This window comes from Chiloscyllium plagiosum, chromosome 11, assembly GCF_004010195.1.
Source record: "Chiloscyllium plagiosum isolate BGI_BamShark_2017 chromosome 11, ASM401019v2, whole genome shotgun sequence".
Taxonomy (NCBI): Eukaryota; Metazoa; Chordata; class Chondrichthyes; order Orectolobiformes; family Hemiscylliidae; genus Chiloscyllium; species Chiloscyllium plagiosum.
Genome location: NC_057720.1, coordinates 34,198,374 through 34,225,382, shown reverse-complemented (window position 1 = coordinate 34,225,382; position 27,009 = coordinate 34,198,374). Strand labels below are relative to the sequence as shown.

The 27,009-nt window shown below is 41.0% G+C and overlaps 1 protein-coding gene across 7 annotated transcripts in view; it reads right to left on the bottom strand.

Moving 5' to 3' along the window:
- Positions 1–4,143: 4,143 nt before the first annotated feature.
- ccdc24 (coiled-coil domain containing 24) overlaps positions 4,144–27,009 on the bottom strand; it is a 107,760-nt gene continuing 84,894 nt past the window's right edge. For all 7 annotated transcript variants that reach the window (XM_043699070.1, XM_043699074.1, XM_043699073.1 and 4 more), the window contains 3 exons: positions 16,880–16,949; positions 12,987–13,101; positions 4,144–5,041 (listed from right to left, as the gene is read on the bottom strand). In XM_043699070.1, coding sequence (XP_043555005.1) covers positions 4,336–5,041; positions 12,987–13,101; positions 16,880–16,949 — 891 coding nt within the window. In that variant the 3' untranslated portion in view covers positions 4,144–4,335. The remainder of the gene's footprint in view (positions 5,042–12,986; positions 13,102–16,879; positions 16,950–27,009) is intronic.

Sequence of the window (27,009 nt, the reverse complement as noted above, 5' to 3'; positions counted from 1 at the left end):
ATGAAAAGCCTGCTCCAGCATTTAAGTGAAACAATAGTACTTTTGAGAAGGGATTAGAACATAGAACAATACAACACAGAACAGGCCCTTTGGCCCACGCTGTTGTGCCGAACATTTGTCCTAGCTTAAGCACCTATCCGTGTACCTATCCAATTGCTGCTTAAAGGTCACCAATGATTCTGACTCTGCCACTCCCACAGGCAGCGCATTCCATGCCCCCACCACTCTCTGGGTAAAGAACCTACCCCTATTTTGTATTATTTTATATTTTCTCTTTAATTACAACAGTTGGGAAAATACAAGAGGAGTAACAGAATTTAATAGAGATAGCAAAGGAATACAATGGTCACCAGAATTCAAGCAGACCTTAGAGATAATCAAGTCTGGGACAAAGTATAACTAATAAACTTGGAATGTGAATTAATAGGATGCATAGAAGGATCCCAAGGCTTGGAGATTACAATGGAGAAAGTGAGGACTGCAGATGCTGGAGATCAGAGCTGAAAATGTGTTGCTGGAAAAGCGCAGCAGGTCAGGGAGCATCCATAGAGCAGGAGAATCGACATTGCGGGCATGAGCCCTTCTTCAGGAATGAGGAAAGTGTGCCAAGCAGGCTAAGATAAACTGCATGTCCTTGGTGGAGTGGGAGAGGGAGTTGAAGTGTTGAGCCACTGGGTGGTTGGGTTGGTTGGTCCAGGTGTCCCAGAGATGTTCTCTGAAACGTTCTGCAATGTCAATCATTGATTAGATGATTTACAGGATTGGATGTATAGATTAAGGGGAAGGGCACAATAACCAGATTGTATGTGATTACTGTAACACAATGTATAAAATATGGTATCTCACTGTAAACAGTCACTGCACCATTGATCTCTCTTCCGATCGGAGCTGAACATTAAGAGAATGAGAACCTTGAAAAAATGTCCATATTACAGAGGTGGTGGTGATAAATGTTGTAAAATGCATAAACGTGGATGAATCCCCAGGTTCTGATCAGGTGTACCCTACAATGCTGTGGGAATCTAAGGAAGTGATTGCTGGACCCCTTTGAGATATTTGAATCATTGATAATCACAGGTAAGGTGCCAGAAGACTAGAAATTGGCTAAATTGGTGCCACTTTTAAGTGGTAAGGAAAAGCCAGAGAACTATAGACCAGTGAGCCTGACATCAGATTATTGGAGGGAATCCTAATGGACAGAATTTACATGTATTTGGAAAGGCAAGGATTAGGGATAATCAACATGGCTTTGTACATGGGAAATCATGTCTCTCAAACTTGATTGAATTTTTGAAGAAGTAACAAAGAGGATTGATGAAGGCAGAGCAGTAGATGTGATCTAGATGGACTTCAGTAAGGCGTTCGACAAGGTTCCCATGGGAGACTGATTAGCAAGGTTAGATTTCATGGAATACATGAAGAACTAGCCATTTGGATACAGAACTGGCTTAAAGGTAGAAGACAGAGGGTGGTGATGGAGGGTTGCCTTTCAGACTGGAGGCCTGTGACCACTGGAGTGCCATAAGGATCAGTGCTGGGTCCACTGCTTTTCATTATTTAGATAAATGATTTGGATGTGAACGTAGGAGGTATAGTTAGTAAATTTGCAGATGACACCAAAATTGGAGGTGTAGTGGGCAGCGAAGAAGGTTACCTCAGAGTACAATAGGATCTTGATCAGATGGACCAATGGGCTGAAGAGTGGCAGAAGCAGTCTAATTCAGATAAATGTGAGGTGTGGAATTTTGCAAAGGCAAATCACAGCAGGACTTATACACCTAATGGTAAGATCCTAGGCAGTGTTGCAGAACAAACAGACCTTGGAGCGCAAGTTCATAGTTCCTTGAAAGTAGGGTCGCAGGTAGATAGGATAGTGAAGGCAGAATTTGGTATGCTTTCCTTTATTGGTCAAAGCATTGCGTATTGGAGTTGGGAGGTCATGTTGCAACTGTACAGGACATTAGTTAAGCCACTTTTGGAATATTGTGTGCAATTCTGGTCTCCCTCCTATCAGAAGGATGTTGTGAAACTTGAAAGAGTTCAGAAAATATTTACAAGAAAATATTTTCTGCCAGGGTTGGAGGATTTGAGCTATAGGGAGAAGTTGAATAGGCTAGGGCTGTTTTCCCTGGAGCATCAGAGGCTAAGTGGTGACCTTATAGAGGTTTATAAAATCATGAGGGGCACGGATAGGATAAATAGACAAAGTCTTTTCCCTGGGATGAGGGAGTCCAGAACTAGAGGGCATAGGTGTGGGGTCAGAGGGGAAAAATTAAAAAGGGACCTAAGGGGCAACCTTTTCAGGCAGAGAGTGGTGCATGTTTGGAAAGAGCTGCCAGAGGAAGTGATGGAGGCTAGCACAGTTACAACATAGAATAGGCACCTGGATGGATATATGAATAGGAAGGGCTTAAGAGAAATATAGGCCAAGGGCTGGCAAATGGGACTAGATTAGTTTAGGGTATCTGGTTGACATGGATGAGATGGACCAAAGGGGTTTTTTTTCCATGCTCTACATCTCTATGACTCTAACTAGGTTCTTGTGTCAAAGCAAGATTCAAGAAATCTTGCATGAACTGGTGATTGCTTGAATAGGAATAAAATCTGTCACGTGCCTGAATCCTGCTTGCCTCCTGAGTCTTTGTCCTCGGTTAGGGGTTACACACCTACAAATGTGAAAAGGATTGGGAAGAATCACAAAAGGCTCTCAGTGGAGACGCACAATTGGGCAAATACTGGAAGTCATGCTTAAAGAAAACATTACATTGGATTAGTTAGAGATTGCTCCAGAATGAGTGCCAAGGTCCAGATACATGTGACAGGAGGATTTTATTTTAGTTAATAGTGCTCAGTCACATAGATATAATAGAAATCCAAACGGAGAACTCAGCTGTCAATAGTGCAAACAGTGAGCATGAGGACTGAACAGTGACTAACTGAGAAACATTAATAGTAGTCCAGAAAATGCTTGTTGGAAAGAGTGAGGATGTTACAGATCAGATGAGAAATGCTGAATTTGGGAGTCAGGAGCAAGCTTACAGAATGAGAAGCAGACTGCAAAATAAAAATAGCATCGGGGTAGATGGAGAGAACCCAAAACTGGCTGAATGGAATTTTGTCCAGAAATCAGAATTTAGGCTTTAAAAATAATTTGAAGGGAAGCATGAATTGGTGTTGAGGTGGTACTCTTCCATAAGTAATCAAAATAGAAGAGTCAAGATGGGGGGATAAATTAATAAAGAGAAAGGGAACGCTAACCATTTAGATTTCACAGAAAGACATTGATCCCAGCTGTATTAAAATGCACACTTCCACTTTGTACAGGTCCCTCCTGCCCCTGAACAGATGGCCATGCAGCAAGAATCTAAAGCCTTCCCTCCAGACATGCATTCACTGGTCTTATCTTATTATTCCTGTACTCGTCAGTGTGTAGCAGTGGACACAAAATGGAAATAAATGGCCACCTTACTTTTACATTTTTGCAGAGCTAGAGAAAATAAGATGCACAGAGGACTTCAAAAGGAAATGACCCACACAGAGGCTCATAGGAGCTAAATTTTACATAAATGGAACAGTATTTTCAGTTAGAATTTCCTCACTTTTTTACCTCCCACTTTTTCCAATTGCCTGATTGTATGAGCTGAAAAAAATTAATCTGCTCTACAGTGCCATCTATTGCTGAGAGTCCACACTGTAAACAGGGTGACCCTTACAACCGCAGAATGGTTTTCCGTGGTTTATCACAGCCCGAGTATATTATAGGGAACGCTCCAGCACCAGGCAGGAGGCTGCCAGGAAAGGACATTTCCCATTTAAATGAATAGGTTCACTCCTATCTGCGGCTTCAGGCTTCTACAGTAGGTCCTGGAACGTAACCCCCGCGGGTACAGGGGGCGCGGCGCTATGTATATAGCTACAACCCAAAGGAATCATCTTGATCCGGGCGATAAATAAAGTGGGCACTAGTCAATTGATAGCCAATTTTAAATCTCTCCCAATTTTATTTACAATAACGTCAATGTTAATCCACACTTAGCAAAAAAATGCTTTAAGGGCATTTTGGATAGTATCAAATGTACATCTGCTTCCTAAAAAAGCTCTCACCATTAAAATGATTTAGTTAATGCAAAGAAAGCAAACATCTTTGGGATCTAGTTTATTTTTATTTTATTTAGCACACATCTTAAAGTAAAAATGAGGTAGCACAGTGGAAGTAAACTATCAAAACAGTGGGAACTTTAGCATTTATTCTTTAATCGATTTAGGTCAACCCAAATTAATCCAAACTTCAAAATGGAGGCCAGCTCACTGGAACATTCAGGCTGGATTCACTGTTCAGGCACTGCCAGCCAAGCTGTCTACTCGGGCTCTTCTCACTCTGTGCATGTTCCTGGGTTGAGCACCAGTGGGCTTTTCACCCGAAGGTGGCGATGGAATAAGAACACGACCATCCTGCTTAGGTATTGAAGATAATACCTCAACAGAGTTTCTCAAATTTGATGACGAAGTCCTCTTACTTTCTGTGGTGTAATGACTATCTGTTCGGATGGAGGAAGAAACTGACTGCTGCCAAACAGCGAAGTTATTAGGAGATTCTGAATACGCCAATGACTTCTGAACACCAGCTTGTAAAAGTAGCGATCCTTCAATGCAAGTTCTATCATGTGTAGACTCAATTTCTCGCTTATCAAATGGTCCTGACACATCACCCATTAGATGTAGTTGAACTTTATTCTGGCCTTTCATGTTAGACAGAGGATGAGGAGCACATGTATTTTCTGATGTAGGACAGCTTGCTGAAGCTCGCTCATCGTGGTAACTAGGCAATGATAAGTCCACTGCCCTAAAAGATGTCCTGTGTGAGGATGCTGCAAGGGTTTTTAAGTTCCCAGTTCCATTGGAACTGGATTCACCTTTAGTCGAAATACTGTGTTTTTTTATTTTCTGTTCTAGATCAGCTTCTGACAAGTCAGCTGCCAATATGGAGTATTGAGTTTCTTCTGATGTATTGGCTGCTGTGTTGCTCCACCTCGATATGTTTCTACATCAAACAAAAAAAAAATGCTTTATGTGGAATGTGATGGTACATTAAACTCTGCTATAATAACACTCGAGGCAGTCTTTCTTTCATGTAAGTAGTGCAAGACATAGGAGAGTAGTAGTAGTAGCTATGTTCAGGACAATATTCTGGTACAGTGCACCAAAGTTCCACAAAAGCTCTGCAGGCTGATAACTCAGTTTCACAGCTGCAACTGCTCACTTACTAAGTTACTGATCTCAGTTATACCATCATGCTGAGACAGAAAGCAGAGGTCAGCCTTATCCCTCCTGTGAAAGGAAACAAAATGAAAGGATAATCATTCTGGAGAGTTATTCTCATGTACCTTCAAACAGCCAGTCACACCATAATCTCCTGAGATTCCCACCATCCTAGATGCCAATGAATTCCATTCACCTTACCTTACATCAAGAAAGGCTGAAGGCAATAGATACAAAAAAACCTACAGACACTGATAACATTTCAGCAGCAGTACCGAAGATTAAAACTACCCATGCCCCTGTCAAACTGTTCCAGTACAGCTACAAACACTGGTGTCGACCTAACAATATGGCAAATGAACTGGATGTGTTCTATTCACAAACAGGACAAACCTAATCCAGTCAATTAACTGCATCATCAGTTTACTTGTAACCATCAACAACATAACAGAAGGTGCTATCAAACAATCCTCCTCACTCAATTACCTACTCAGCAACACTGTGAATCATATAAACACCACCTCTCAGTGAAAAGAAGAGGGTTATGGGTCTGTGGGGAGATTAGTGATAAGGAAGCGTGAGATTATGAAAGGATTTGAAAACTAAGAAGGAATTTAAATATCGAGATGTTGCTTGGCCAGTTCAGTGTGGATGAGTTAACACAGAGGTGGTAAGCAAACAGATGGGAATCACAGGCACAGGCAGCAAAGATTAGATAGCGACAGTTTTATGGATGGTACAACGTGGGAGCTATCCATCAGTGCACTGGAATAATAAAGTCCAGTGGTAACAAGAGCATGAGGGTTTTAAGCAGCATATAGATTGAGTCTGATGTGGAAAATGTTGATGCTCCAAAGATGAAAATGGATGGTCTTAACAATGGTGCTGATACATGATCCAAATCTCTTTTCGGGATCAGGTAAGAGACTAAGGTTATGAATAGGTTCAGGCTCAGACAGTTGCCAGGAGTCAGGAGGTAGTGAAAGTGTTTATGGACAAAGTCGAACACAATTGCTTGTGTCTTTGCAATATTTAATTGGAAGTCATTTCTGCTGATCCATCTGTCAGACAAGCTACATGATGATTTAGCAACACTGGATGAGTATAAGAAGTGGTGTGACAGAGCTGGCTGCTGATAGTGTGTACATGAAAAAAAAATGCTGCGTTTTCAAAGGATGTCACTGAGGGGCAGTTTGTAAATGTCAAACATAGAACTTTGGGAAATATGAGCATGGAATTGGAAGGTGTGTTCAAGGAGTTTGGAAAGGAAAACAGCATTGGAACCGAATTTGAGGTTTACAGGACAGTTGGAGCAAGAGGTATTTTTGAGGAGCTGGGTGACATTAGCAAAATTAAATGTGAGACAGCACCCGAGGAGCAACAACTACTAATAATATCAGCTCACACAGGGATCAGGAAAAGTAAAGGAACAAGGAGTGGGTTACATGGACATGATTAATTCAGAAATACATGAGAGAAGTTTGAAGAGAAGCTAGGGTAAGATACAAGTTCGATATTAGGACAGGAGGCAACCTTAGAGGCAGCTTGTCCTGATGGGATAGTGGAAGAGAGGAAAGTAGAAGAGACAGCTGATACGTATGTCTAAATCTTAATGTGAAGGAGATCTCGGAGGTCCTGGCAAGGCCACAATGTGGCACCAAGGGAATTGGAGTATTGGTACCTGCTCTAATATTTCCTCAGAATATTGAAGTGGTCCCAATTTGATAGCCCCTGCCACAAAAGCTTCGTCATTGTGGGGGGTACAGGCAAAAGATGCTATTGTCTGTCCCTTATTGTGTTTGAGAAGGTGGCAGTCAGCTTTCTTTAACCACTGTAGTCCATGTGATTTAAGTACACTTGGTGTTATGACGGAGGGCGTACCAGCACAGTGAAAATGACGCAACAATAATGTGGCTCTGAGTCAGGATGGTATGTGTGGTTTAGAATGGACCTTGCAGATAGTGATGTACTCCATCTATAGCCCTTTTCAAGGTGATAAAAATTGTGGACTTAAAGATGTTGTTGAAAGAACCTTGTCAAGTTGCTGCAGTGCACCTTGTAAATGGTACACACTGCCACTGTGCAATACTGCTGGAGAGAATGAATGTGTAGGTGCTTGATGAATTAGAACATTGAATAGTACAGCACAGTACAGGCCCTTCGGCATTCGATGTTGTGCTGACCTTTGATCATACTCTAAAATTAAACTAACCTACATACACTTCAGTTGTACTGTCTTCCATGCACCTATCCAAGAATTGCTTAAATGTCCCTAATGTATCTGACTGTATTACCACTGCTGGCAGTGCATTCCAAGCATCCACCACTCTGTGTAAAGAACCGATCTCTGGCATCTCCCCTAAAAGCTTTCTCCAATCACCTTAAAATTATGCCCCCTCATGATAATCATTTCCACTCTGGGGAAAAGTCTCTAGCTTATCCACTCCATCTATGCATCATCTTGTACACCTTCATCAAGTCACCTTTTATCCTTCTTTGCTCCAATGAGAAAAGCCCTAGCTCCCTCAAGCTTTCTTCATAAGACATGCCCTCCAATCCACATCATTCTGGTAAATCTCCACTGCACCATTTCAAAAACTTCCACATCCTTCCTATAATGAGGTGATCGGAACTGATCACAATATTCCAAATGTAGTTCAACCAGGGCTTTACAGAGCTGCAACATAACCTTGCGGCTCAAACAAAATCCCACATGCTAATGAAAGCCAACACACCATATGTCTTCTTAACAACTATCAACTTGGATGGCAACTTTGAGGGGTCTATGGACATGAATCTCAAGATCCCAGTGTTCCTCCATAATCCAGCCTTAAACTCTGTATTCTGTATTCAAATTCGACCTATCAAAATGAATCACTTCACGCTTTTCCAGGTTGAACTCCATCTGCCACTTGCCAGCCCAGCTCTGTATCCTGTCAATGTCCCGTTCCAACCTATAAGAGCTCTACACACCATCCACCACTCCATCAACCTTCGTGTCATTGGCAAACTTACTAACCCACCCTTCCACTTCTTCATCCAAGTCATTTATAAAAATCACGAAGAGCAGAAGTCCCAGAACCGATCCCTGTGGAACAGCACTGGTCACCAAGCTCCAGGCTGAATACTTTCCATCTACGACCACCCTCTGTCTTCTATGGGCCAGCCAATTCTGTATCCAGACAGCCAGATTTCTCTGTATCCCATGCCTCCTTACTTTCTGAATGAACCTACAATGGGGAAGCTGATTAAATATCTTGCTAAAAATCTATGTACATCACATCTACTGCTCTACCTTCATCAATATGTTTTGTCACATCCTCAAAGAATTCAATAAGGCTTGAGGCAAGACTGTCTCTCACAAAGCCATACTGACTCTCTCTAATCAACCTATATAGTTTTCCAAGTAATCATAAATCCTGTCCAATAATTTGCCCACCACAAATGTAAGACAATTGGTCAGTAGTTCCCAGGATTATCCCTATTCTCTTTCTTGAACAAGGGAATGACAATTGCCACCCTCCAATCATCTGGCACTACTCCAGTGGACAGTGTGGGCGCAAAGGTCATCGCCATATGCGCACTAATTTTTCCCCTCACTTCCTGTAGTACCCTTCGGCATATCCTGTCTCGACCAGGGGACTTATCTATCCCTAGGTTTCTCAAAATTTTCAGCACTTAACATTAACCTGTTTGAGCATCTCAGTATGTTTCATGCTGTCCTCACAAAATGTCAAGGTCCCTCTCAGTCGTGAATACTGAAGCAAAGTATTCAATAAGAACCTCTCCTCCTTCTCCGACTCCAGGCATAAGTTCCCTCCATTATCCCTGACCGACCCTATCCTCACTTTGGCCACCTTCTTGCTTCTCACCTGAGTGTAAAATGCCTTTGAGTTTTTCTTCATCCGAACTGCTAAAAAATTCTCTCATTCCCCTTCTAACTCTAAGTCCATTCTTCAGTTCTTTCCTAGCTACCTTGTAACCCTCCAGAGCCAGTGTGATCTTTGCCTCCTCAACCTTAAGTAAGCTTCCTTCTTCCTCTTGCTGAGATATTCCACATCCCTTGTCATGCACCATTCTTTCAATCTACCAACCCCTCCTTGCCTCAGTGGGACAAACCTGTCCAGCACTATCAGCAAGTGCTCCCTAAACAACCTTCACAATCAACTGTGCTGCTTTGTCCTGGATGATGCTGGTCTTACTGAGAATTGTTGGAGTTGCATTCAGCCAAATGAGTGGAAAGTATTCCATCACACTCCTGTCTTGTACATGGTAATCTCTGACAAATACACAACTTTCTACAGCATCTGGCCACTTGCTGTAACTTCACTCAATGGGACTAAATGTCAATTGTTTTCTAGCACTGAAAAAGTGCCTTGGGACCTTCTATTAATTTGCTGCTGCTCAATGACATTGTCAGCAGGTCGCAATGTAAGCTGCTGCTTCTTCCTGCAGTTGAGCCTAGTGTTGAGACAAGCGGCAAAGATTTCCACAAAGCAAGTCAATGGTAAAGCACAAGCTGAAATGCGCCCAAGGAGTGTTTTCAGTGCAAGGACAGATACTTGCTTTTTTGAGTGATTTATCACATTTTCAAACTTTTGCGACACTTTGTCACAAACTTTAGAATCCTGTCATCACATTTATAACAGGCTTTAGAAGTTTTCTTGAGACTGCCCTTCAGCTAACAGCACATAGTTCTCCTCTCCACCCCACTCCCCCTCCCTCCCCATTTCCAATATCCCCTCTTCTTTCCAATTAACAGCAAAAGCTAAGTCTAGGCCTTTATTTTAAAGGCAATACGAAAAAGCAAGTTGTCATTGTCATTACCATTTACCCTATTCCCACAATTCAGGAGCAGATTCAATCCTGTTTACTGCATTTTTAATAGCAGAGCAACTCTAAAATATTGTGTGAATGATATTTTTTCCTTGTGGTACAATTTGATTGACCAAGTCAAATTGCCAATTGAACTCAAAATCGTTTCATTTTTGTGCATGTTCTGAAAAATCACGGTATTCACTAGACTTTTGCCATTAAAGTTTGGCAATAAAGCAGACCGAGGTAGAGGAGTTTGGGGAGTCTATCCTTGCGATTATAGGAAGACAGCAATCAACCTGTTTCAGCATTCTAGCAGATTACAGCTGACTTGCAACTTAACTTCACTTTCCATATCTTGATATCTTATCCTTACAAAAATCTATCAACCTTAAGTTTGAAAATGTCAGTTGTTCCAGCATCTATTTACAAGAATAGGTTTTTGCTACCCTTTCTGTGTGAATAAATATTTCCTGATTTCACTCCAAAATGGCAGAGGTCTACTCTCAAGATAATAATAATGTTTTGTTACGATTCCTTTGGTTACAAAAGGAAATTGTTTACTTACATTCACCCTATTAAATCTTTCATTGTTTGTAACATCTCAATTAGGTTAGGACAATGAAAATCAAATTCATGCATCCTGCTCTCAATTTCTCTCCTTAAGGCCCATTAGCCCTCCCCCCCCGAAGTTCCTAACACATTGCTCCAGATGGAGTCTTACTAAGGCCACGTGCAACTGAATATAATTTCACCTTTGAATTTCAATCTTTATGATTAAAATCAACACTGCAATAGTATTTTGATTACATTTGGTTTCATGCATGAGTGTTTCAATAATTGGGTGAAGAAACAATTTTTTTGTTTTATTCCTCTACTGATCCAGATTTCTCAGAAGCAATTACCGATTTTTCGATATTAGATCTAAAGTGAAAGTCCTCACATGCCTACATTGAATTCCAGCTGTTACACTTTTTACCTACTGGATCAGTCTCCTATGTCCCTTTGCAACTTCTTGATTTTATCTACAGAACATCCTGTTCCTAACTTAGCACCATCCATAAACTCAGATGTACAATTCTGACCACTAAATCTGAAGTATCCACTTCTGTTCTCCCCCAGCACCCCACCTTCCCTACGCCACTTCCCTCACTGTTGCATAAATGCTGTCCCCTCCACACTTCACTTCAGCTCTGAAGAAGAGTCATCCAGACTCAAATCGTTAGCTTGCTTTCTCTCCATGGATGCTATCTGTCCCACTGATCTCCAGCACTTTTTGTTTCACAATAAGACATAGCAGCAGAAATTAGGCCATTCAGCCCATCGAATCTGCTCCGCCATACAATCATGGCTGATTACTTTCTCAACTCCATTCTTACACTTTCTCCCTGTAACCCCTTTACAATCAAGAACCTATCTATCGCAGTCTTAAAATATACTCAATGACCTGGCCCCCATAGCCTTCTGTGGCAGTGACTTCCATATATTCACCACTTGCTGGCGAAGAGGTTTCACCTTATCTCTGTTCTAAAAGGTCTTCCCTTTAGTCTAACGCTATGCCCTCAGGTCCTTGTCTATCCTACCAATGGAAACATCTTCCCAACAGCCACTCTGTCCAGGCCAATGAATATTCTGTAAGTTTCAATTAGATCCCCCTTCATCGAGTATAGACCCAGAGTTCTCAAACTTTCCTCATTTGTTAAGCTGTTCATTCCTGGGACCATTCTCGTGAACCTCCTCTGAACACGCTCCAGGGCTAGCACATCCTCCCTAAGAAATGTGGCCCAAAACTGTGCACAATACTCTAAATGTGGCCTGATCAGAACATTATAGATCCTCAAAAGTACATCCCTGCTTTCATATTCAAGTCCTCTCGAAATAAATGCAATCATTGCACTTGCCTTCCTATCTACTGACTCAACTTGCAAGTTTACCTTGAGAAAATCCTGGACTAGAATTCAAGTCTCTTGCACTTCAGACTTCTGAATTTTCTCCCCATTTAGAAAATAGTCTCTATTCTTTCTACCCAGGTGCATGACCTCACACTTTACCACTTTTGGTCCATATTCATTTATCATGTACCCATCACATGTTTGGCCTATACTCATTGCAATCTATCTTCGCTAATTATCTTTTGCACAAATCCAATAGTTTCTGGCCACCTGTGTAGACAATATCCACGACACTATGCTAACCACCAAGCCAATAACATGCTTAAAAACAAGAAGCCTAGACAAAACAGCCCAATTACCACCCCACCCACACTTTCAACATTAAGTCCCTTCACAACTGAGGGCAAGTGGCAGTAGTATGTATCATTTACAAAATGCACAGCAGTACCTCACCAAAGCTCCTCCAACATCATTTCAAAAACCTGTAACCTCTATCATTTAAAAGAGCATGGCAGCAGATGCATGGGAACACAACCACTTTCATTTCACCTCAAGTCACACGCCACCATGACGTGGAACTATTTCATGTTCTTCATTGCCAATGGGCCCAATTTCCTGGACCCCTCTCTCTAACAGCACAGTGTGTCCTGAAAATTCAACAGCTGCCGCAGTTCAAGAAAACAATTTACCTTCACCTTATCCAGGGCAATTAGGATGGGTAATTACAATCTAAGTGCATAATTTTAATTGCAGTTTATTTTTTAATTTGAATTTTGAACTAGGACATGTAAATATTGGTTTGTGAATGTGGAAGAGTTTAATAATTTGTTTGTATTAGGTGAGTTTAATGAGTAGATAAGAGTAGAATGATATATTTGTTAGTTTAGGGATCCTTAAATTAATTTAATAATCTGCTGAACAGAGCCCTCAAACAAGCAAAGTACTTTAGGTGTAAAATACCAGAGCCTCCCTGCTCACCTATGATCTGAGGAGGAAGAAACTGCTTTGAATAGATGTTACCTGCAGGATCTTTTTGAGGACCTGCACCCAGGCGGTTTGTGAACCTGTAATAGACTTTGTATTGATGGTGCCTGCTGCAGGTCACGTTCCAGAATTTTCCGTTCATCTTTCAACTCTAAGGATGAAAACAAAAGCTATTAAAACTATTTACTGTAGCCTTTCAAACAAGTGGGCATGAGTTACAAAATGGAAAGGATGAGAACTTAGCAAATGAGGGAAATAAAATGTTTACTGTTTATCCCAAACAGAACATGCATTCAGTTTAAACACAGTATTAGGTGAGTAGAGAATTGTGTTTGGAACATATCAGACAATGAGTAAATGATTTTTGAATTTATGAGGGAGAATAATCTCCCATTACAATAAATGACTGAGAATTGAAGCCATCAACATTCTTTAGCAACTCGTTACAAAACTTAATAAAATAGGGTTTAAAAAAGGGCATAGATAGATGAAACTGGGGCTTCTTCTAGCATTTACAAAGCAAACCGCGAGTTAAATCATCTGATTTTTTTTTTTACTAATTCTTCGCTTCTTCAACATTCAAACTTCTCATATTTGTATAGTTTTCAGTGTGTGAAGTCAAAAAGGAGAACCATCAGCCATTGAATAACACTCTACTTTGATTTAGCATTCTTTCTAAAACTACAAGGCTCTTACCTGAAACTTATAGTTGCAAGCTTGTAAAGGGGTTAATAATTTTAAAGATCCACAAACATAGCTAAAAATATTCACACTTTATAAATTTTTAGAAGGGAGGTTGAAAAGGGAGAGGAGAATATGATTTTAATGTTATTGTTAAATATACAGTTTGCTGAATATCCTCACCAATTCATTGTACATTAATATTTGCACATAAACCTTTGTTTCCATTATATTGAACAGTTTAAAGTTGCTGACAAACCAATGTGGGGGCAGCACGGTGTCTGAGTAGTTAGCACCGCTGCCTCTCAGTGCCAGGGACCTGGGTTCAATTCCAGCCTCAGTGACTGTCTGTGGAGAGTTTGCACATTCTCCCGTGTCTGCGTGGGTTTCTGCCGGGTGCTCCGGTTTCCTCCCACAATCCAAAAATGTGCAGGTTAGGTAAATTGGCCATGCTAAATTGCCAGTTGTGTTGGGTACATTAGTCAGGGGTAAATGTGGGGGTTTGGATCTGGGTGGGTTACTCTTCGGAGGGTTGGTGTGGACTTGTTGGGCCGAATGGCCCGTTTTCCATACTGTTGGGAATCTAATCAACTTATGAGATAGTGAGGACTGCGGATGCTGGAGAGTCAGAGTGGGTAGAGTGAGGCCCTGGAAAAAGCAAAGCAGGTCAGGCAGCATCTGAGCAGCAGGAAAGTCAATGTTTCAGACAGAACCGTTCATCAGTCTGATGAAGGGTCCTGTCCGAAAGATCAACTCTCCTGTTCTTCAGATGCTGCCTGACCTGCTGCGCTTTTTCCAGCGATAGCCTACTTATAATCTATATTCCTGCCTTTTTCCTCCGTAACCCTCTATTCCCTTACTGATTTAAAAATCAGTCTATCTCAACTTTGAATATAGATATCAATCAGACCATGATGGCCCTCTGCAGTAAAGAATTCCACAGATTCATCATCCAGAGAGAAATGAAAATCCTCTAATCTGACTTGAATGGATAACTTCTTATTCTGAGATAACGCGTTCTGGTTTCCGACTCTCCGAAAAGGGGAAAGCCTCTTCACATTTACACTGGCAAGAACCCGAATCATCGTAGTGCTTCAGTAAGGTCTCCATTAGTTCTCCTAAACTCTGAGTACATTCCTGATGAAGGGCTTTTGCCCGAAACATCCATTCTCCTGCCCCTTGGATGCTGCCCAACCTGCTCTACTCTTCCAGCACTCCACTCTCGACTCGAGTATAAACTCGACCTACTCGGATGACACGGTGACTCAGTGGTTAGCACTGTTGCCTCACAGCACCAGCACCAGGTTCGATTCCCACCTCGGGCAACTGTCTGTGTGGAGTTTGCACATTCTCCCCGTGTCTGCATGGGTTGCCTCCCACAATCCAAAGATGTGCAGGTCAGGTGAACTGGCCATGCTAAATTGCCCATAGTGTTAGGTTCATGAATCAGGGGGAAATGGATCTGGATGGGTTACTCTTTGGAGGGTCGGTGTGGACTTGTTGGGCCGAAGAGCCTATTTCCACACTGTAGGGAATCTAAACTCTAATCTACTCAACTCTCCTCAAATAAAAATCTTCCATACCTAAGCATCAACCAAGTGAACCTTAGTATATCTTTTCTTATATACAGAACCAGAACTCTTTATGGTATTCCAGCCATGGCCTAATTTGTACATTCCCTTTGGAATAAAGGCCAACATTTCATTTGCCTTGCCTATTACCTACTGTCTTTTGTGAATCATGTATGAAGACACCAAAATCCCTCTGTGCTGCATCTTTCTGCAATCTTTCCCACAATATAATAATTAAACAACATTTATGTCTTCTTTTCTTCCTGCCAAAGTGTGTAACCTCACATTTTTTATTATTTTCCATCGGCCAAGATTTTGCCCACTCCCCTCTGTAGACTCCTTGTGTCATTCTCACTACTTGCCTTCTCATCTATGTTTGTGTTATCCATAAATTTGTTCTGAGGAAGGATCACTGGATCCAAAACATTAACTCTGAATTCTCCTCAGAGATGCTGTAAGACCTGCTGAGCTTTTCCAGCAATTTCTGTTTGTGGATCCATGTCACTAACATATGTCGTAAATAATTAACTCCAGCACTGATGCTCATGTCATTCCACTGGTTACAGGTGGCCATCCTCAAAACACCCCTTTTATCCCAAATGTCTTCCATTAGTTAACCAATGCTCTATCCATGCTAATATACTACTCCCAGCACCATGTGCTCTTACCTTATCAACTTTCCTTATGTGTGGTACCTTATGTAATGCTTTTTAGAAATCTATCCTACCTGCTACTTCCTGAAAGAACTACTCGCCTGAGCACATTATAGGTTGCAAAATGCTTTGCTATTACTCCTTGATAACATTTTCCCGAAAAAAGATGTCAAGCTAAGCGGCTTATAGTTACCCCTCTTGTCTCTCCCCTCCCTTTTGAATGAGGATATTACATTGGCAATCCTCTGATCCACATGGACCTTTCCAGTAGACAAGGATTCTTGGATGATTACAACCAGCGCATTGACAATTACTGTAGATACAGCCTTCATCATAGGCTGCAACCCATTAGGTCCATGGGTCTTATCAGCCTTTAACCCCAGTAATACTTTAATGATAAAGGTAGTATTTATCTTCTTGCGCCTCGCCTCTTCACCTCAAACAAACACTGCTAACCTCTTCATTATTTAGTAAGTTTGGAATGCCATTCTATCATTTACGCTGGAGACTAACGCAAAATATTTGTTTAACTCCTCCACCATTTCCTGGATTGCCATTACTAGTTCCTCAGGCTCATTTGCTAAGGGCCAAATGTTCACTGATGCCTCTCTCCCTTTTTAGACATTTCAAGCAGCTTATACTGTTCATTTTTATTTTACTAGCCAGTCTATCCTCAGTTTATTTTTTCCTGCTCATGTTATTTTGGCCATCTTTTGCTGACAATTAAAACTTACCCCTTCCTCCAAATGACCACTGATCTTTGACACGTTATGTGATTTTATTGATACTGTCCATAACATCCTTTATTAATCATAGTTGGTTTATCCTCTTCCTAGAACACTCCTTCCTCACTAGGATGTTGCTGAGTCATGAACGTTGTTTTTTAAAAACGTCGGTCAATGTACATTAACAGTCTTTTTTGTTTTAAAACTAAACTCCTTTCTCAGTTTACTCCAGCTGACCCCACCTTAATTACATTAGTAAGCATAATATAGAACTCAAAACACACATAATAAAAATATACCTGCAATTGATGGAATTGTACTTTGCATCATTGAATTCAAGCTGCAATTATGTTCTTCTTCTATGCATTCCTACAAAAGGAAGACAGTCATATATTATCATTCCTTTACAAAGGCACTGGTTCGCCAATTCACGCTCTGCAAAAAGCTAAGGAGCAGTTCTAGCTTGGTGAAGCCAGTGGTCAGTTGTGCTTGAAACTAAGTACTATAGTAGAGGCACCAGAATCCAGAGGAGGATAAACTCAAGAAAGGAAAGTGAACAACCAGAATAGGAGCAGGCAATGAGGCAGTGCACAACAAAGCAGCAGTTTCAAGACCACACTGGCAAAAGTGAGCAACTAGAACCCCTTTAAACTTTAAAGAATTAAAGTTACATGAGAGTTGATTACCCACCATATCACAATGTCAGGGGGGGGGGGGGGAGGGGGTATGGAGGTGATAGTGAAGAGTTATCAAGAAGCCTATGAGATCTGAATTGATTACATTTGCTACTTGGTCCGTGCTGTGATTTGTTCAGTCAATATCAATCACCAATATTTGCTACTATAATCTGTGATGCTAGAATAAGTCGCATATGTATCGAAAAGTGTTTTACTATTCTAATGCTGCACAATGAAATTTACTGCTGTTTGTTAAAACAGTGGAGGGTGGCTATAATCTCTTAGTAAGTCTTATACATCTCTCATTTTGTCAAAATTGTTCCTTTGCTAGATTATAACATTATTTGGAAGTCTGGTCAGAAATCATAGCAGCACTAACACTGTTAGATTGTCATATATCTTAGTTGAACACAATTATTTTACTGGAATAATGTTCAGTCAAATATTTTCAATTGCCCTTTTTGAGCTAATATCAGAGACAAGTTTGAACACCATTAACTTTGAATGATCATTTATTGATTGAGAAAGGATTATTGTAATAGAAAAAGAAAAGTGACAGAGTGGACCAAACAGAATAAAGAATCATAGAATCCCTACAATGCTGGAACAGGTCCATTCAGTCCATCGAGTCCACACTGACTCTCCAAAGAGCAGCCCACCCAGACCCCTACTCTATCCCTGTAACCCCACATTTACCACGGCTAGCTCACATAACCTGCATAACCCTGGATACTACGGGACAGTTTTAGCATGGTCACTCCACATAACCTGTACATCTTTGTACTGTCAGAGGAAACTTCTTTAAGATGTATTTTCTCTTACTATTTTCTCCTTTATAACCATATACGTTCTTTGATATACTCTCACAGTAGCTTTGCAAATTTGGCCCAAATTTGATACTATATATTTCTTTCCTCCATGTTTCTTTTTCTGAGGATAAACATGATTCTAAAAGATTGTTGATCTGTAATTCTTGTGAAAAACAAGCATAATGTTGTACATGTTTGTGGGGCAGGGGTGGGAGAGAATTGTTAAGGATTTTAAAATCAATCACTAAGGATTTTCCAGCCAACTATTCCAAAAGCCCAAAATCTTTAGCAGTTGGTAACTGTAATGATCTGAACTTCTGACAAATTACCTTACAGTTCAAGATCTGATGTCATATACTATGCAAATTCTGACAAAAAGAAAATAATTCCTTTATTTTTGCTTTACCACCACTGCTACTTACATTTATAAAATTTCTGCATGGTCTTATGTAAAATATATTAGTAAACTATGCTGGACAGTAGCAGGGGAAAAACAGCGGTTTTTCCAAAGTACATCAGTATCACCCTGTCTTCTACTCACCCAATAGCCACACCTCGTCAACAACTGTCAAAACATTTTTTAAAAAGCAGTGAAACTGATCAAGTTACTGCTAGAATGTGGACCAGAACACTCCACTTTGCAGCAGTGATCTGTATTTTGCTGCAGACTAGCAATCTGACTCACGATCGCAGCTATGACACACATATTGTGGATTTGCAACTAAATTCCACCTTGAGGATATTGTCAGGAATGCTTAAATCCATTCCCCATGATGACACCACACTTTGTGTGACCGAAAAGGTCATGAGCAATACTGACTTTCCCACTTACAAAGATTTGAAAAATCTTCCAAACAAGTGCTTAAAATCATACAGTCCATTCTGTAGCTGCAGCATTTAATATTCATCCAGAATATTCATCCTGTTAGCATCAGCCCACTATCCTGATAGACAGTAATCAATTTCTCAACTCAGGCCCAGCAGCTGAGATCCCAGGGCTGAACCCTAATGAATCTTCCCACATGTGGGCAGCAGTCCCAACTCCATTGGTTAAAGATGGGAAAGGATGTGATTGCAGCTATGAATTCCAAACCATGACACACACTGCATCAATGATCTGGCTAAGAACCAATGAAAGAGGCACCTCCTTTTACAATTCACCATTGAAGGAGTCAGTCAGATGGATAACCAAACTAGACAATCCATTGCAAGATTCTGTCATCATACTATAGTTGCATGGTGAAAACTACACCAACCATAGATGTGATCTATATGGACTCAATTAAGGTGTTCGACAAGGTTCCCCATGGGAGACTAGTTAGCAAGGTTAGATCTCATGGAATACAGGGAGAACTCGCCATTTGGATACAGAACTGGCTTAGTGGTAGAAGACAGAGGGTGGTGGTGGAGGGTTGTTTTTCAGACTGGAGGCCTGTGACCAGTGGAGTGCCATAGGGATCGGTTCTGGATCCTCTACTTTGTCATTTACATAAATGATTTGGATGCGAGCATAAGAGGTACAGTTAGTAAGTTTGCAGATGACACCAAAATTGGAGGTGTAGTGGACAGCGAAGAGGGTTACCTCAGATTACAACAGGATCTTGACCAGATGGGCCAATGGGCTGAGAAGTGGCAGATAGAGCTTAATTCAGATAAATGTAAGGTGCTGCATTTTGGCAAATCAAATCTTAGCAGGACTTATACACTTAATAGTAAGGTTTTAGCGAGTGTTGTTGAACAAAGATCTTGGAGTGCAGGTTCATAGCTCCTTGAAAGTGAAGACGCAGGTAGATAGGTTAGTGAAGAAGGCGTGTGGTATGCTTTCCTTTATTGGTCACAGTATTGAGTACAGGAGTTGGGAGATAATTTTGCAGCTGTACAGGACATTGGTTAGGTCACTTTTGGAATATTGTGTGCAATTCTGGTCTCCTTCCTATCGGAAAGATATTGTGAAACTTGAAAGGGTTCAGAGAAGATTTACAAGAATGTTGCCAGGGTTGGAGGATTTGAGCTATAGGGAGAGGTTGGATAGGCTGGAGCTGTTTTCTCTAGAGCGCAGAGACTGAGGGTTGACCTTATAGTGGTTTATAAAATCATGAGGGGCATGGATAGGATAAACAGACAAAGTCTTTTCCCTGGGGTGGGGGAGTCCAGAACTAGAGGGCATAGGTTTAGGGTGAGAGGGGAAAGATATAAAAGAGACCTACGGGGCAACTTTTTCATGCAGAGGGTGGTATGTGTACGGAACAAGTTGCCAGAGGAAGTGGTGGAGGCTGGTACAATTGCAACATTTAAAAGGCATGTGGATGGTATATGAATAGGAAGGGTTTGGAGTGATACGGTGCTGGCAGGTGGGACTAGATTGGGTTGGGATATCTGGTCGACATGAACGAGTTGGACCGAAGGATCTATTTCAGTGCTGTACACCTCTATGACTCTTTGTCTCTGAGAAGGGAAATAAAAGACACGCATATCCAATATGAAGAAATGATTTGATTAATTTCTAAACCCAGTCTCCTCTCCAGATCTGTACACCTGCACCGCAAGACCAGTCACATATCTCCACTTGTGTTTAATGATCCTCGGACTCTGAATTCTTAGGTAAGTAACTGCTTAAGGGACGTCCCTAATGTTTTGTTTTGGGTAATGACATAATGCTGATATATTCACTAATATTGATGTTTTCATTTTAACATCTTTTAACACAGACTTCCTGAAATCTACACATAACCTCTTCCCTGGGGCTTCTAGTCCCTGCCTCAGTCTAGAAGTCCTTCCTCCCTTGGCACCAGTTCCTCTACTCCATCTTTACTTATCAAGTCCCCAGTGCCTTTGTGAACGTCAAGAACTTCAGCTGCTTTGCCAACCCTGCCCTGGCTCCAGACTTCTTGCATGGCCCAGCTGTCACCCCAGTTTGTGCTTCTGCGTGTTCTTTTTTAAACTTAGCCCTGGATTTGTTCTTCAGTTGGTTCCCACTCCTTGATGCAACCTTCTACTCTCCGTTGAAGTCATGGGCTCCATCTCATGGTAGAAATTAGTTGGTGCGGGTTATCCTGGCCGACTGCAGTAAACCTGCACTGAACAATGTTTACCATCAGATGGAGCCTGGGCAATCAAAGTACAGTTAACTATTAGTGAATAACTATCTTCAACAATAATGCGCCACACTTCATAATATTTTTGTAATACTTATTTGATTCAATTTATTTTGCTAGTTATTTCAGCTGGAAATGCAATTTCTTTTTATTAAGCGAAGAATACTCCTTTTCAAAATTCTGTTTTAGACTCCAGAAGCATTAGCTAGTTTAACGTAAAACTTTAGGATTCCTTTTGTAAACCACTTTTACTTCTGCCGATATTTTGATATTTTTAACTGCGTTCACAAATCAACTCTCCAGCCCCTGCTTGGTGTCTGTGCTATCATTTGTGGAACATTTAAGAAGTTAATCAGGGTGGGATATCGGTAATTTGGCTTGGCAGACATGTGCATAATAACTTTTATTCAACTAGAAAAACAAAGTATGACTATAAACCTTTGGCTGTGATGAAATGGTAAGTTCCCAATTTAACTACTAAATTAAAATGAACAGAACAGTACATATCATATGCAAACATACAAGGTGGGCTGCGGAAGATAACACAGTTGGAAGTGACCAAGCTTAACATTAATAAGTAGTTAACTTGTAGAATAGCTATCTACTTTTTTCTGGCATTATCCAAATTCAAAAGTCAAAAGAATGCACGGAAATGAACATAGAACTATATACATCTAAGCCATGTTGACAGAGCAACTAATCTGTGAATCTGCGGAAATGGTCAAGTAATAGTGCTAAACACTAGTGTTCCAGACCAATGCCAATTAATCACATTCCTCTTCTAGTTGTCATGCTCCACTCTGCTTCTTTTGCCTCTCAGCTGTCCTTCTCCACAACTGCACCTTCCTTGATCTCCTTTCCAACTCACCATTACTTTACAGCAAACATCTTCTGCGACAAATCACCCAAAGTTCAAAATCTTTTCTCAATCTGAATTTTGATTCTTTTTAATATTCAGTTGTGGGATGTGCATGTTGCTGGCTGGCCAGCACTTATTGCCCATCCTTAATTGACCTTGAGAAGGTGGGGATGAGCTGCCTTCTTGAATTGTTGCAGTCCTCATGCTGTATATTGACCCAAAATGTCATTATGGTGGAAATTCCAGGATTTTGAACCCACAAAAGGTGAAGGAATAGTGATATATTTCCAAGTCAGGACAGTGACTACCTTGGAGAGGAACTTGAAGTTGGTGTTCCATACATCTACTGCCCTGGTCCTCAGAGATGAAAGTGGTTTTGGGTTTGGAAGGTGCTGCCTCGTCATCTTCAGGGAATTTCTGCAATGCATCTTGTAGATAGTACACACCGCTGTTCCCGAGTGTCGGTTGGGGAGGGAATGGATGCTTGTAGATGTGCTGCCAGTCAAGCGACTGCTTTGTCCTGGACGGCTTCAAGCTTCTTGAGTATTGTTGGAGCTGAACCCAACCAGGCAAGTGGGGTGTATTCCATCACACCCCTGACTTGTGCCTTGTAGTTGGTAGTCAGGCGACGAGTTTTTGGATGCAATATTCCTGGCCTCTGGCCTGCTCTTGTAGGCTCCACATTTAAATGGAGAGTCCAGTTGAGCTTCTGGTCAACGATAACCTCTAGGGAGGTTGACAGTGCTAGATTCGGTGATAGCAACACCACTGAATGTCAAGGGGCAGGGATTGGATAGGCTCTTAATAGAGACAGTCATTGCCTGGCATTTGTGTGGCACAAATATTTGCAAATTTTCAGCCCAATCCTGGATATTATCCAGATTTCATTGCATTTGAACATAAACTGCTTTAGTATCTGAGGAGTCACAAATGGTGCTGACTATTCTGCAATTATAGGTAAACATCTCCACTTTGGACTTTATGATGAAAGGGAGGTCTTTGATGAAGCAGTTGAAGATGCTTGGGCCTGGAACACTACCCTGTGGAGCTCCTGCAGATGTGCTGGAGCTAAGATGCCTGACCTCCTACAGCCACAAACATCTTCCAATTTGCCAAATATGTGTATAACCAGACTTTGTGCCTTTTAGCATTCACAATCACAGTTGAATTGCATGATCCATTATGCATTCTTTATGAATTTAGATATTCTTCAGTCTTGTCCTTAATGTCTTAAAGGTGTCAGTTATGGCTCGGTGGTAGTAGTCTTTTCTGAGAAGTGAGAGTTCAAGCCTCATTCCACGTGCTTAAGTCCACTAAAAGCAAGTCATTTTAGTGCAGTACTGAGAAATGTTGCATGTTTCTTGGACTCACTTTGTTGGACATAAAAGATCTCCAAGTAATAGCTTAAAGAAAACTAGTGTTCTGGCCAATATTTATCACTCAATCAACATAATTACAATATTATCTCATTCCTGTGTATGAAAATACTTTTTTAAAAAAATGCAGCAGTTAATTTTCACAATGTGCAGGGAGTACACTTGAAAATACACCATTTAAATGGCTATAAAGATATTTGCGATATCCTGAGATTGCAAAGGATCTAACATAAATATTGATTTGATCTCAGTCCAGATCACCAAACTTATGTGTGATCTGGCTAAGGACCAGAATCTTCTAGCTTTGAAGTAGACACAGAAAGAGATTCAGGGATTTATTAAGAGAATAAAGTCTCAAGATTCCAGAATTTGGAACAAAACAATAAACTTTACAATACAAAGTAGAACAGTAATACAATTCACATGTGCACCTTATTTCTAACACGCAGAATAAATGTGAGATTAACATGGGTAATAGACTGCAATCAAACACCGTACAGCACACATCAAGTAACAAATGTGATAAAGACAGATCACTATGGATTTTGGAGCAATTCTCTCCAGACTTTAAAACATTTTGGGTCATCAAATCTCACAATCTCACTAAGAATCACAATTCGTCACTTTCTCCAATCTGGCTTTGAAAATCCCTGTCACAAGCTGCTCTTAATGATTTTTCTTGTTCTGGTTTATTACCTGTTCTCCCAGGACTCAAACTGTAGTGCAGTGGGAAGGGAGATTAAGGACAGCGTAATTATAGAGTCATATAGCCCAAAAACAGACACTCGGTATAACTAGTCTGTGCCGACCAGACAACCGAATCTGGCAGGATCCCATTTGTCAGCATTTGGTCTATATCCCTTGAAACCCTTCAATTCAGATACTTTTTAGAAGTTGTAATTGTACCCACCTTCACCACTTTCTCTGGTAGCTTGTTCCAAACAGGCACCACCCTCTATGTGAAAAGGTTACCCCACAGGTCCTTTTTAAATCTTGCCCCTCTCTCATTAAATCTATGCCCTCCTGTTTTAGACTCAAGTTTGGAAGTTTGGATAAAAACCTTAGCTATTCATCCTATCCATGTCCCTCATGATTTTATAAACCTCTAAAGTCACCTCTCAGTCTCCGACACTCCAAGGAAAAGAGCCCCAGTCTATTCAGACTCTCCCGGCAGCTCAAACCCTATAAACATCCCTATAAACATTGGTTGCCAACACTCCCCAGAGCCCTACCATTAAGTGTATACGTTCTGTACTGATTTGCCTTATCAAAATGCAAAACCTCACATTTATCAAAATTAAACTCCACCTGCCACTCCTTGACCCATCTGATCAAGGTCCCATTGAACTCTTGAGATAATCCTCTTTGCTGTCCACTACACCACCTTTTTGGTGTCATCTGCAAATTTACTAACCATCATCCTATATTCAGATCCAAATCATTTATATAAAATGACAAAAAACAGTCAGCACCGATCCTTGGCACACTGCTCGTCACAGGCCTCCAAACCGCAAAGCAACCCTCTACCACCACCCTGTCGCTTACCTTCAAGCCAATTTTGTATCCAATTAATTACCTCTCCCTAGATCCCATGTGATCTAACCTTACTAACCAGTGTATCATATGGAACCCTGTCAAATGCTTTACTGAAGTCTATATAGACAGCATCTATATCTCTGCCTTTTTGTCAGCTCGTCAAAAAACTCAATCAAATTAATGAGACATAATTTCCCCCACACACAGCTGAGGAAGATGACAGACAAAAGAAACAGAGTGGAGCATGACAATTAGAGCAGAACAAACATAACTCGAGCTCTTCAACAACAGATAGCTTCATCAAATCCGTTGAATTTGGTTGAGTAACAGTACCACTTCAAATTTATCTTTCTTCCACTATTCTTCCATCACTTTACCTTTTTTTTGTTAAACTCTTCAATTCTTACACTATTCTCTTGAAGTCTTTATAGCTATTTTGTTCCTACTCTATTCCAAGTATACTTTGCACAGCCTGACCCATGATCTCCAATTTCTGTATTTGAAGTTGTCAGAGGGCCCTAACTCTATGTCGTGAAGATCTTTTTTGTCATCCCATTATACTTTGAATACTAATTTCTTCATACAGAAGTCTTCAAATAAATTGTGATAACTAGTGGGATATTAGCCCCTTTCTTCTGTGATAAGCATTGGTCAAAAAACTGCACACCATTTTGGCATATGGAAGTTATGTTATTTTAATAAAACACTGCTCAAATGTTTTGCTGAAAGAGAAGTTGTTCTGACAAAACATTTTCCATCAGTTTTCCTGAAAAACTAAAATGAAATTTGTCAATAGACTATGGCAGGTTTCAACAATGCCCAGAATACTTCTGCAGTCATGATTAACTAATATCACTGTCACTCAGATTATCCCCATGACAACATGCCAATTGAAGCTGAAGAAAGTAAATTGTTACCTCAGCTAATATAAGGTACATAACAGCTGCTGTTATTGGAGACATAGCTTCGGGATTTAATCTACCAACGCAACTGTTAAAAAGCTGCATGTCGCTTCAATAAACTGGGATATTGCCTACAACTTCAATTAGTGGTGTTCTGAAATCCATGGTTGACTGAAAAAGCATTTTTAGTTGTGTAAAATGAGATGGATTTGGCATTTGTCAAAGTGTCAGAAGATGTTTTCCATTTGCAAAAGGTTTCCTGTGTAATGATGGAAGAACATTGGAAACCTTGCCAACAACATATCTGGGCTTTATACTTTCAAACTCTCCTGACAAGCTGCAGTTGCTGGAGTTGCCAGTTCAAAAAAGCAAAATTTATGTTCAAAGTTCATGATTGGTCTCCTTTTCTGATTACAATGCAATTTAATGATGCCATCTAGCTGGGGAGTATAAAAATAATGGGTACAAGGAAGTACTTGACTTGGAAGTATAAGGCACAACTTAAGAAAACTGCAGATGACAAACTTGTAAATATTGTGATTAGAATAGTTCCTGTACTTCAAGAGGACATAAGCAGGCAGCATATAATTGAGTAGGAACAAGTGACGACCGCAAATGCTGGAGATCAGAGTCAAAAAGTGTGGTGCCGGAAAAGCACAGCAGGTCAGGTTGGATCACGAGCAGAAGAGTCGGCGTTTCAAGCATAAGCTCTTCATCAGGAATGTGGGGTGGGGGGGCCCCAAGGGGGTGAGAGATACCACTTGAACTTCCCCTCCCACTCTGCCAAGGACATACAAGTACCGGACCTCCTCCACTGCCAAATCCTAGCCACCTGACAACTGGAGGAAGAACACCTCATCTTCTGCATTGGCACCCTCCAACCACATGGAATCAATGTTGATATCACCAGTTTCCTCATCTTCCCTCCCCTCACCTCATCCAAGGTCCAACCCTCCAACTCGGCACCGCCCTCTTGAACTGTCCTACCTGTCCATCTTCCTTCCCACCTATCCGCTCTACCCGCCGCTCTGACCAATTACCATCAGCCCCCACCTTCATCTACCTATCGCATTCCTAGCTATGTTCCCCCAGCCAACCCCCCCCCCCCTCCCATTTATCTCTCAGCCCCCTTGCCCACTGCCCCCCCCCCACCCCACATTCCTGATGCTCAAAAT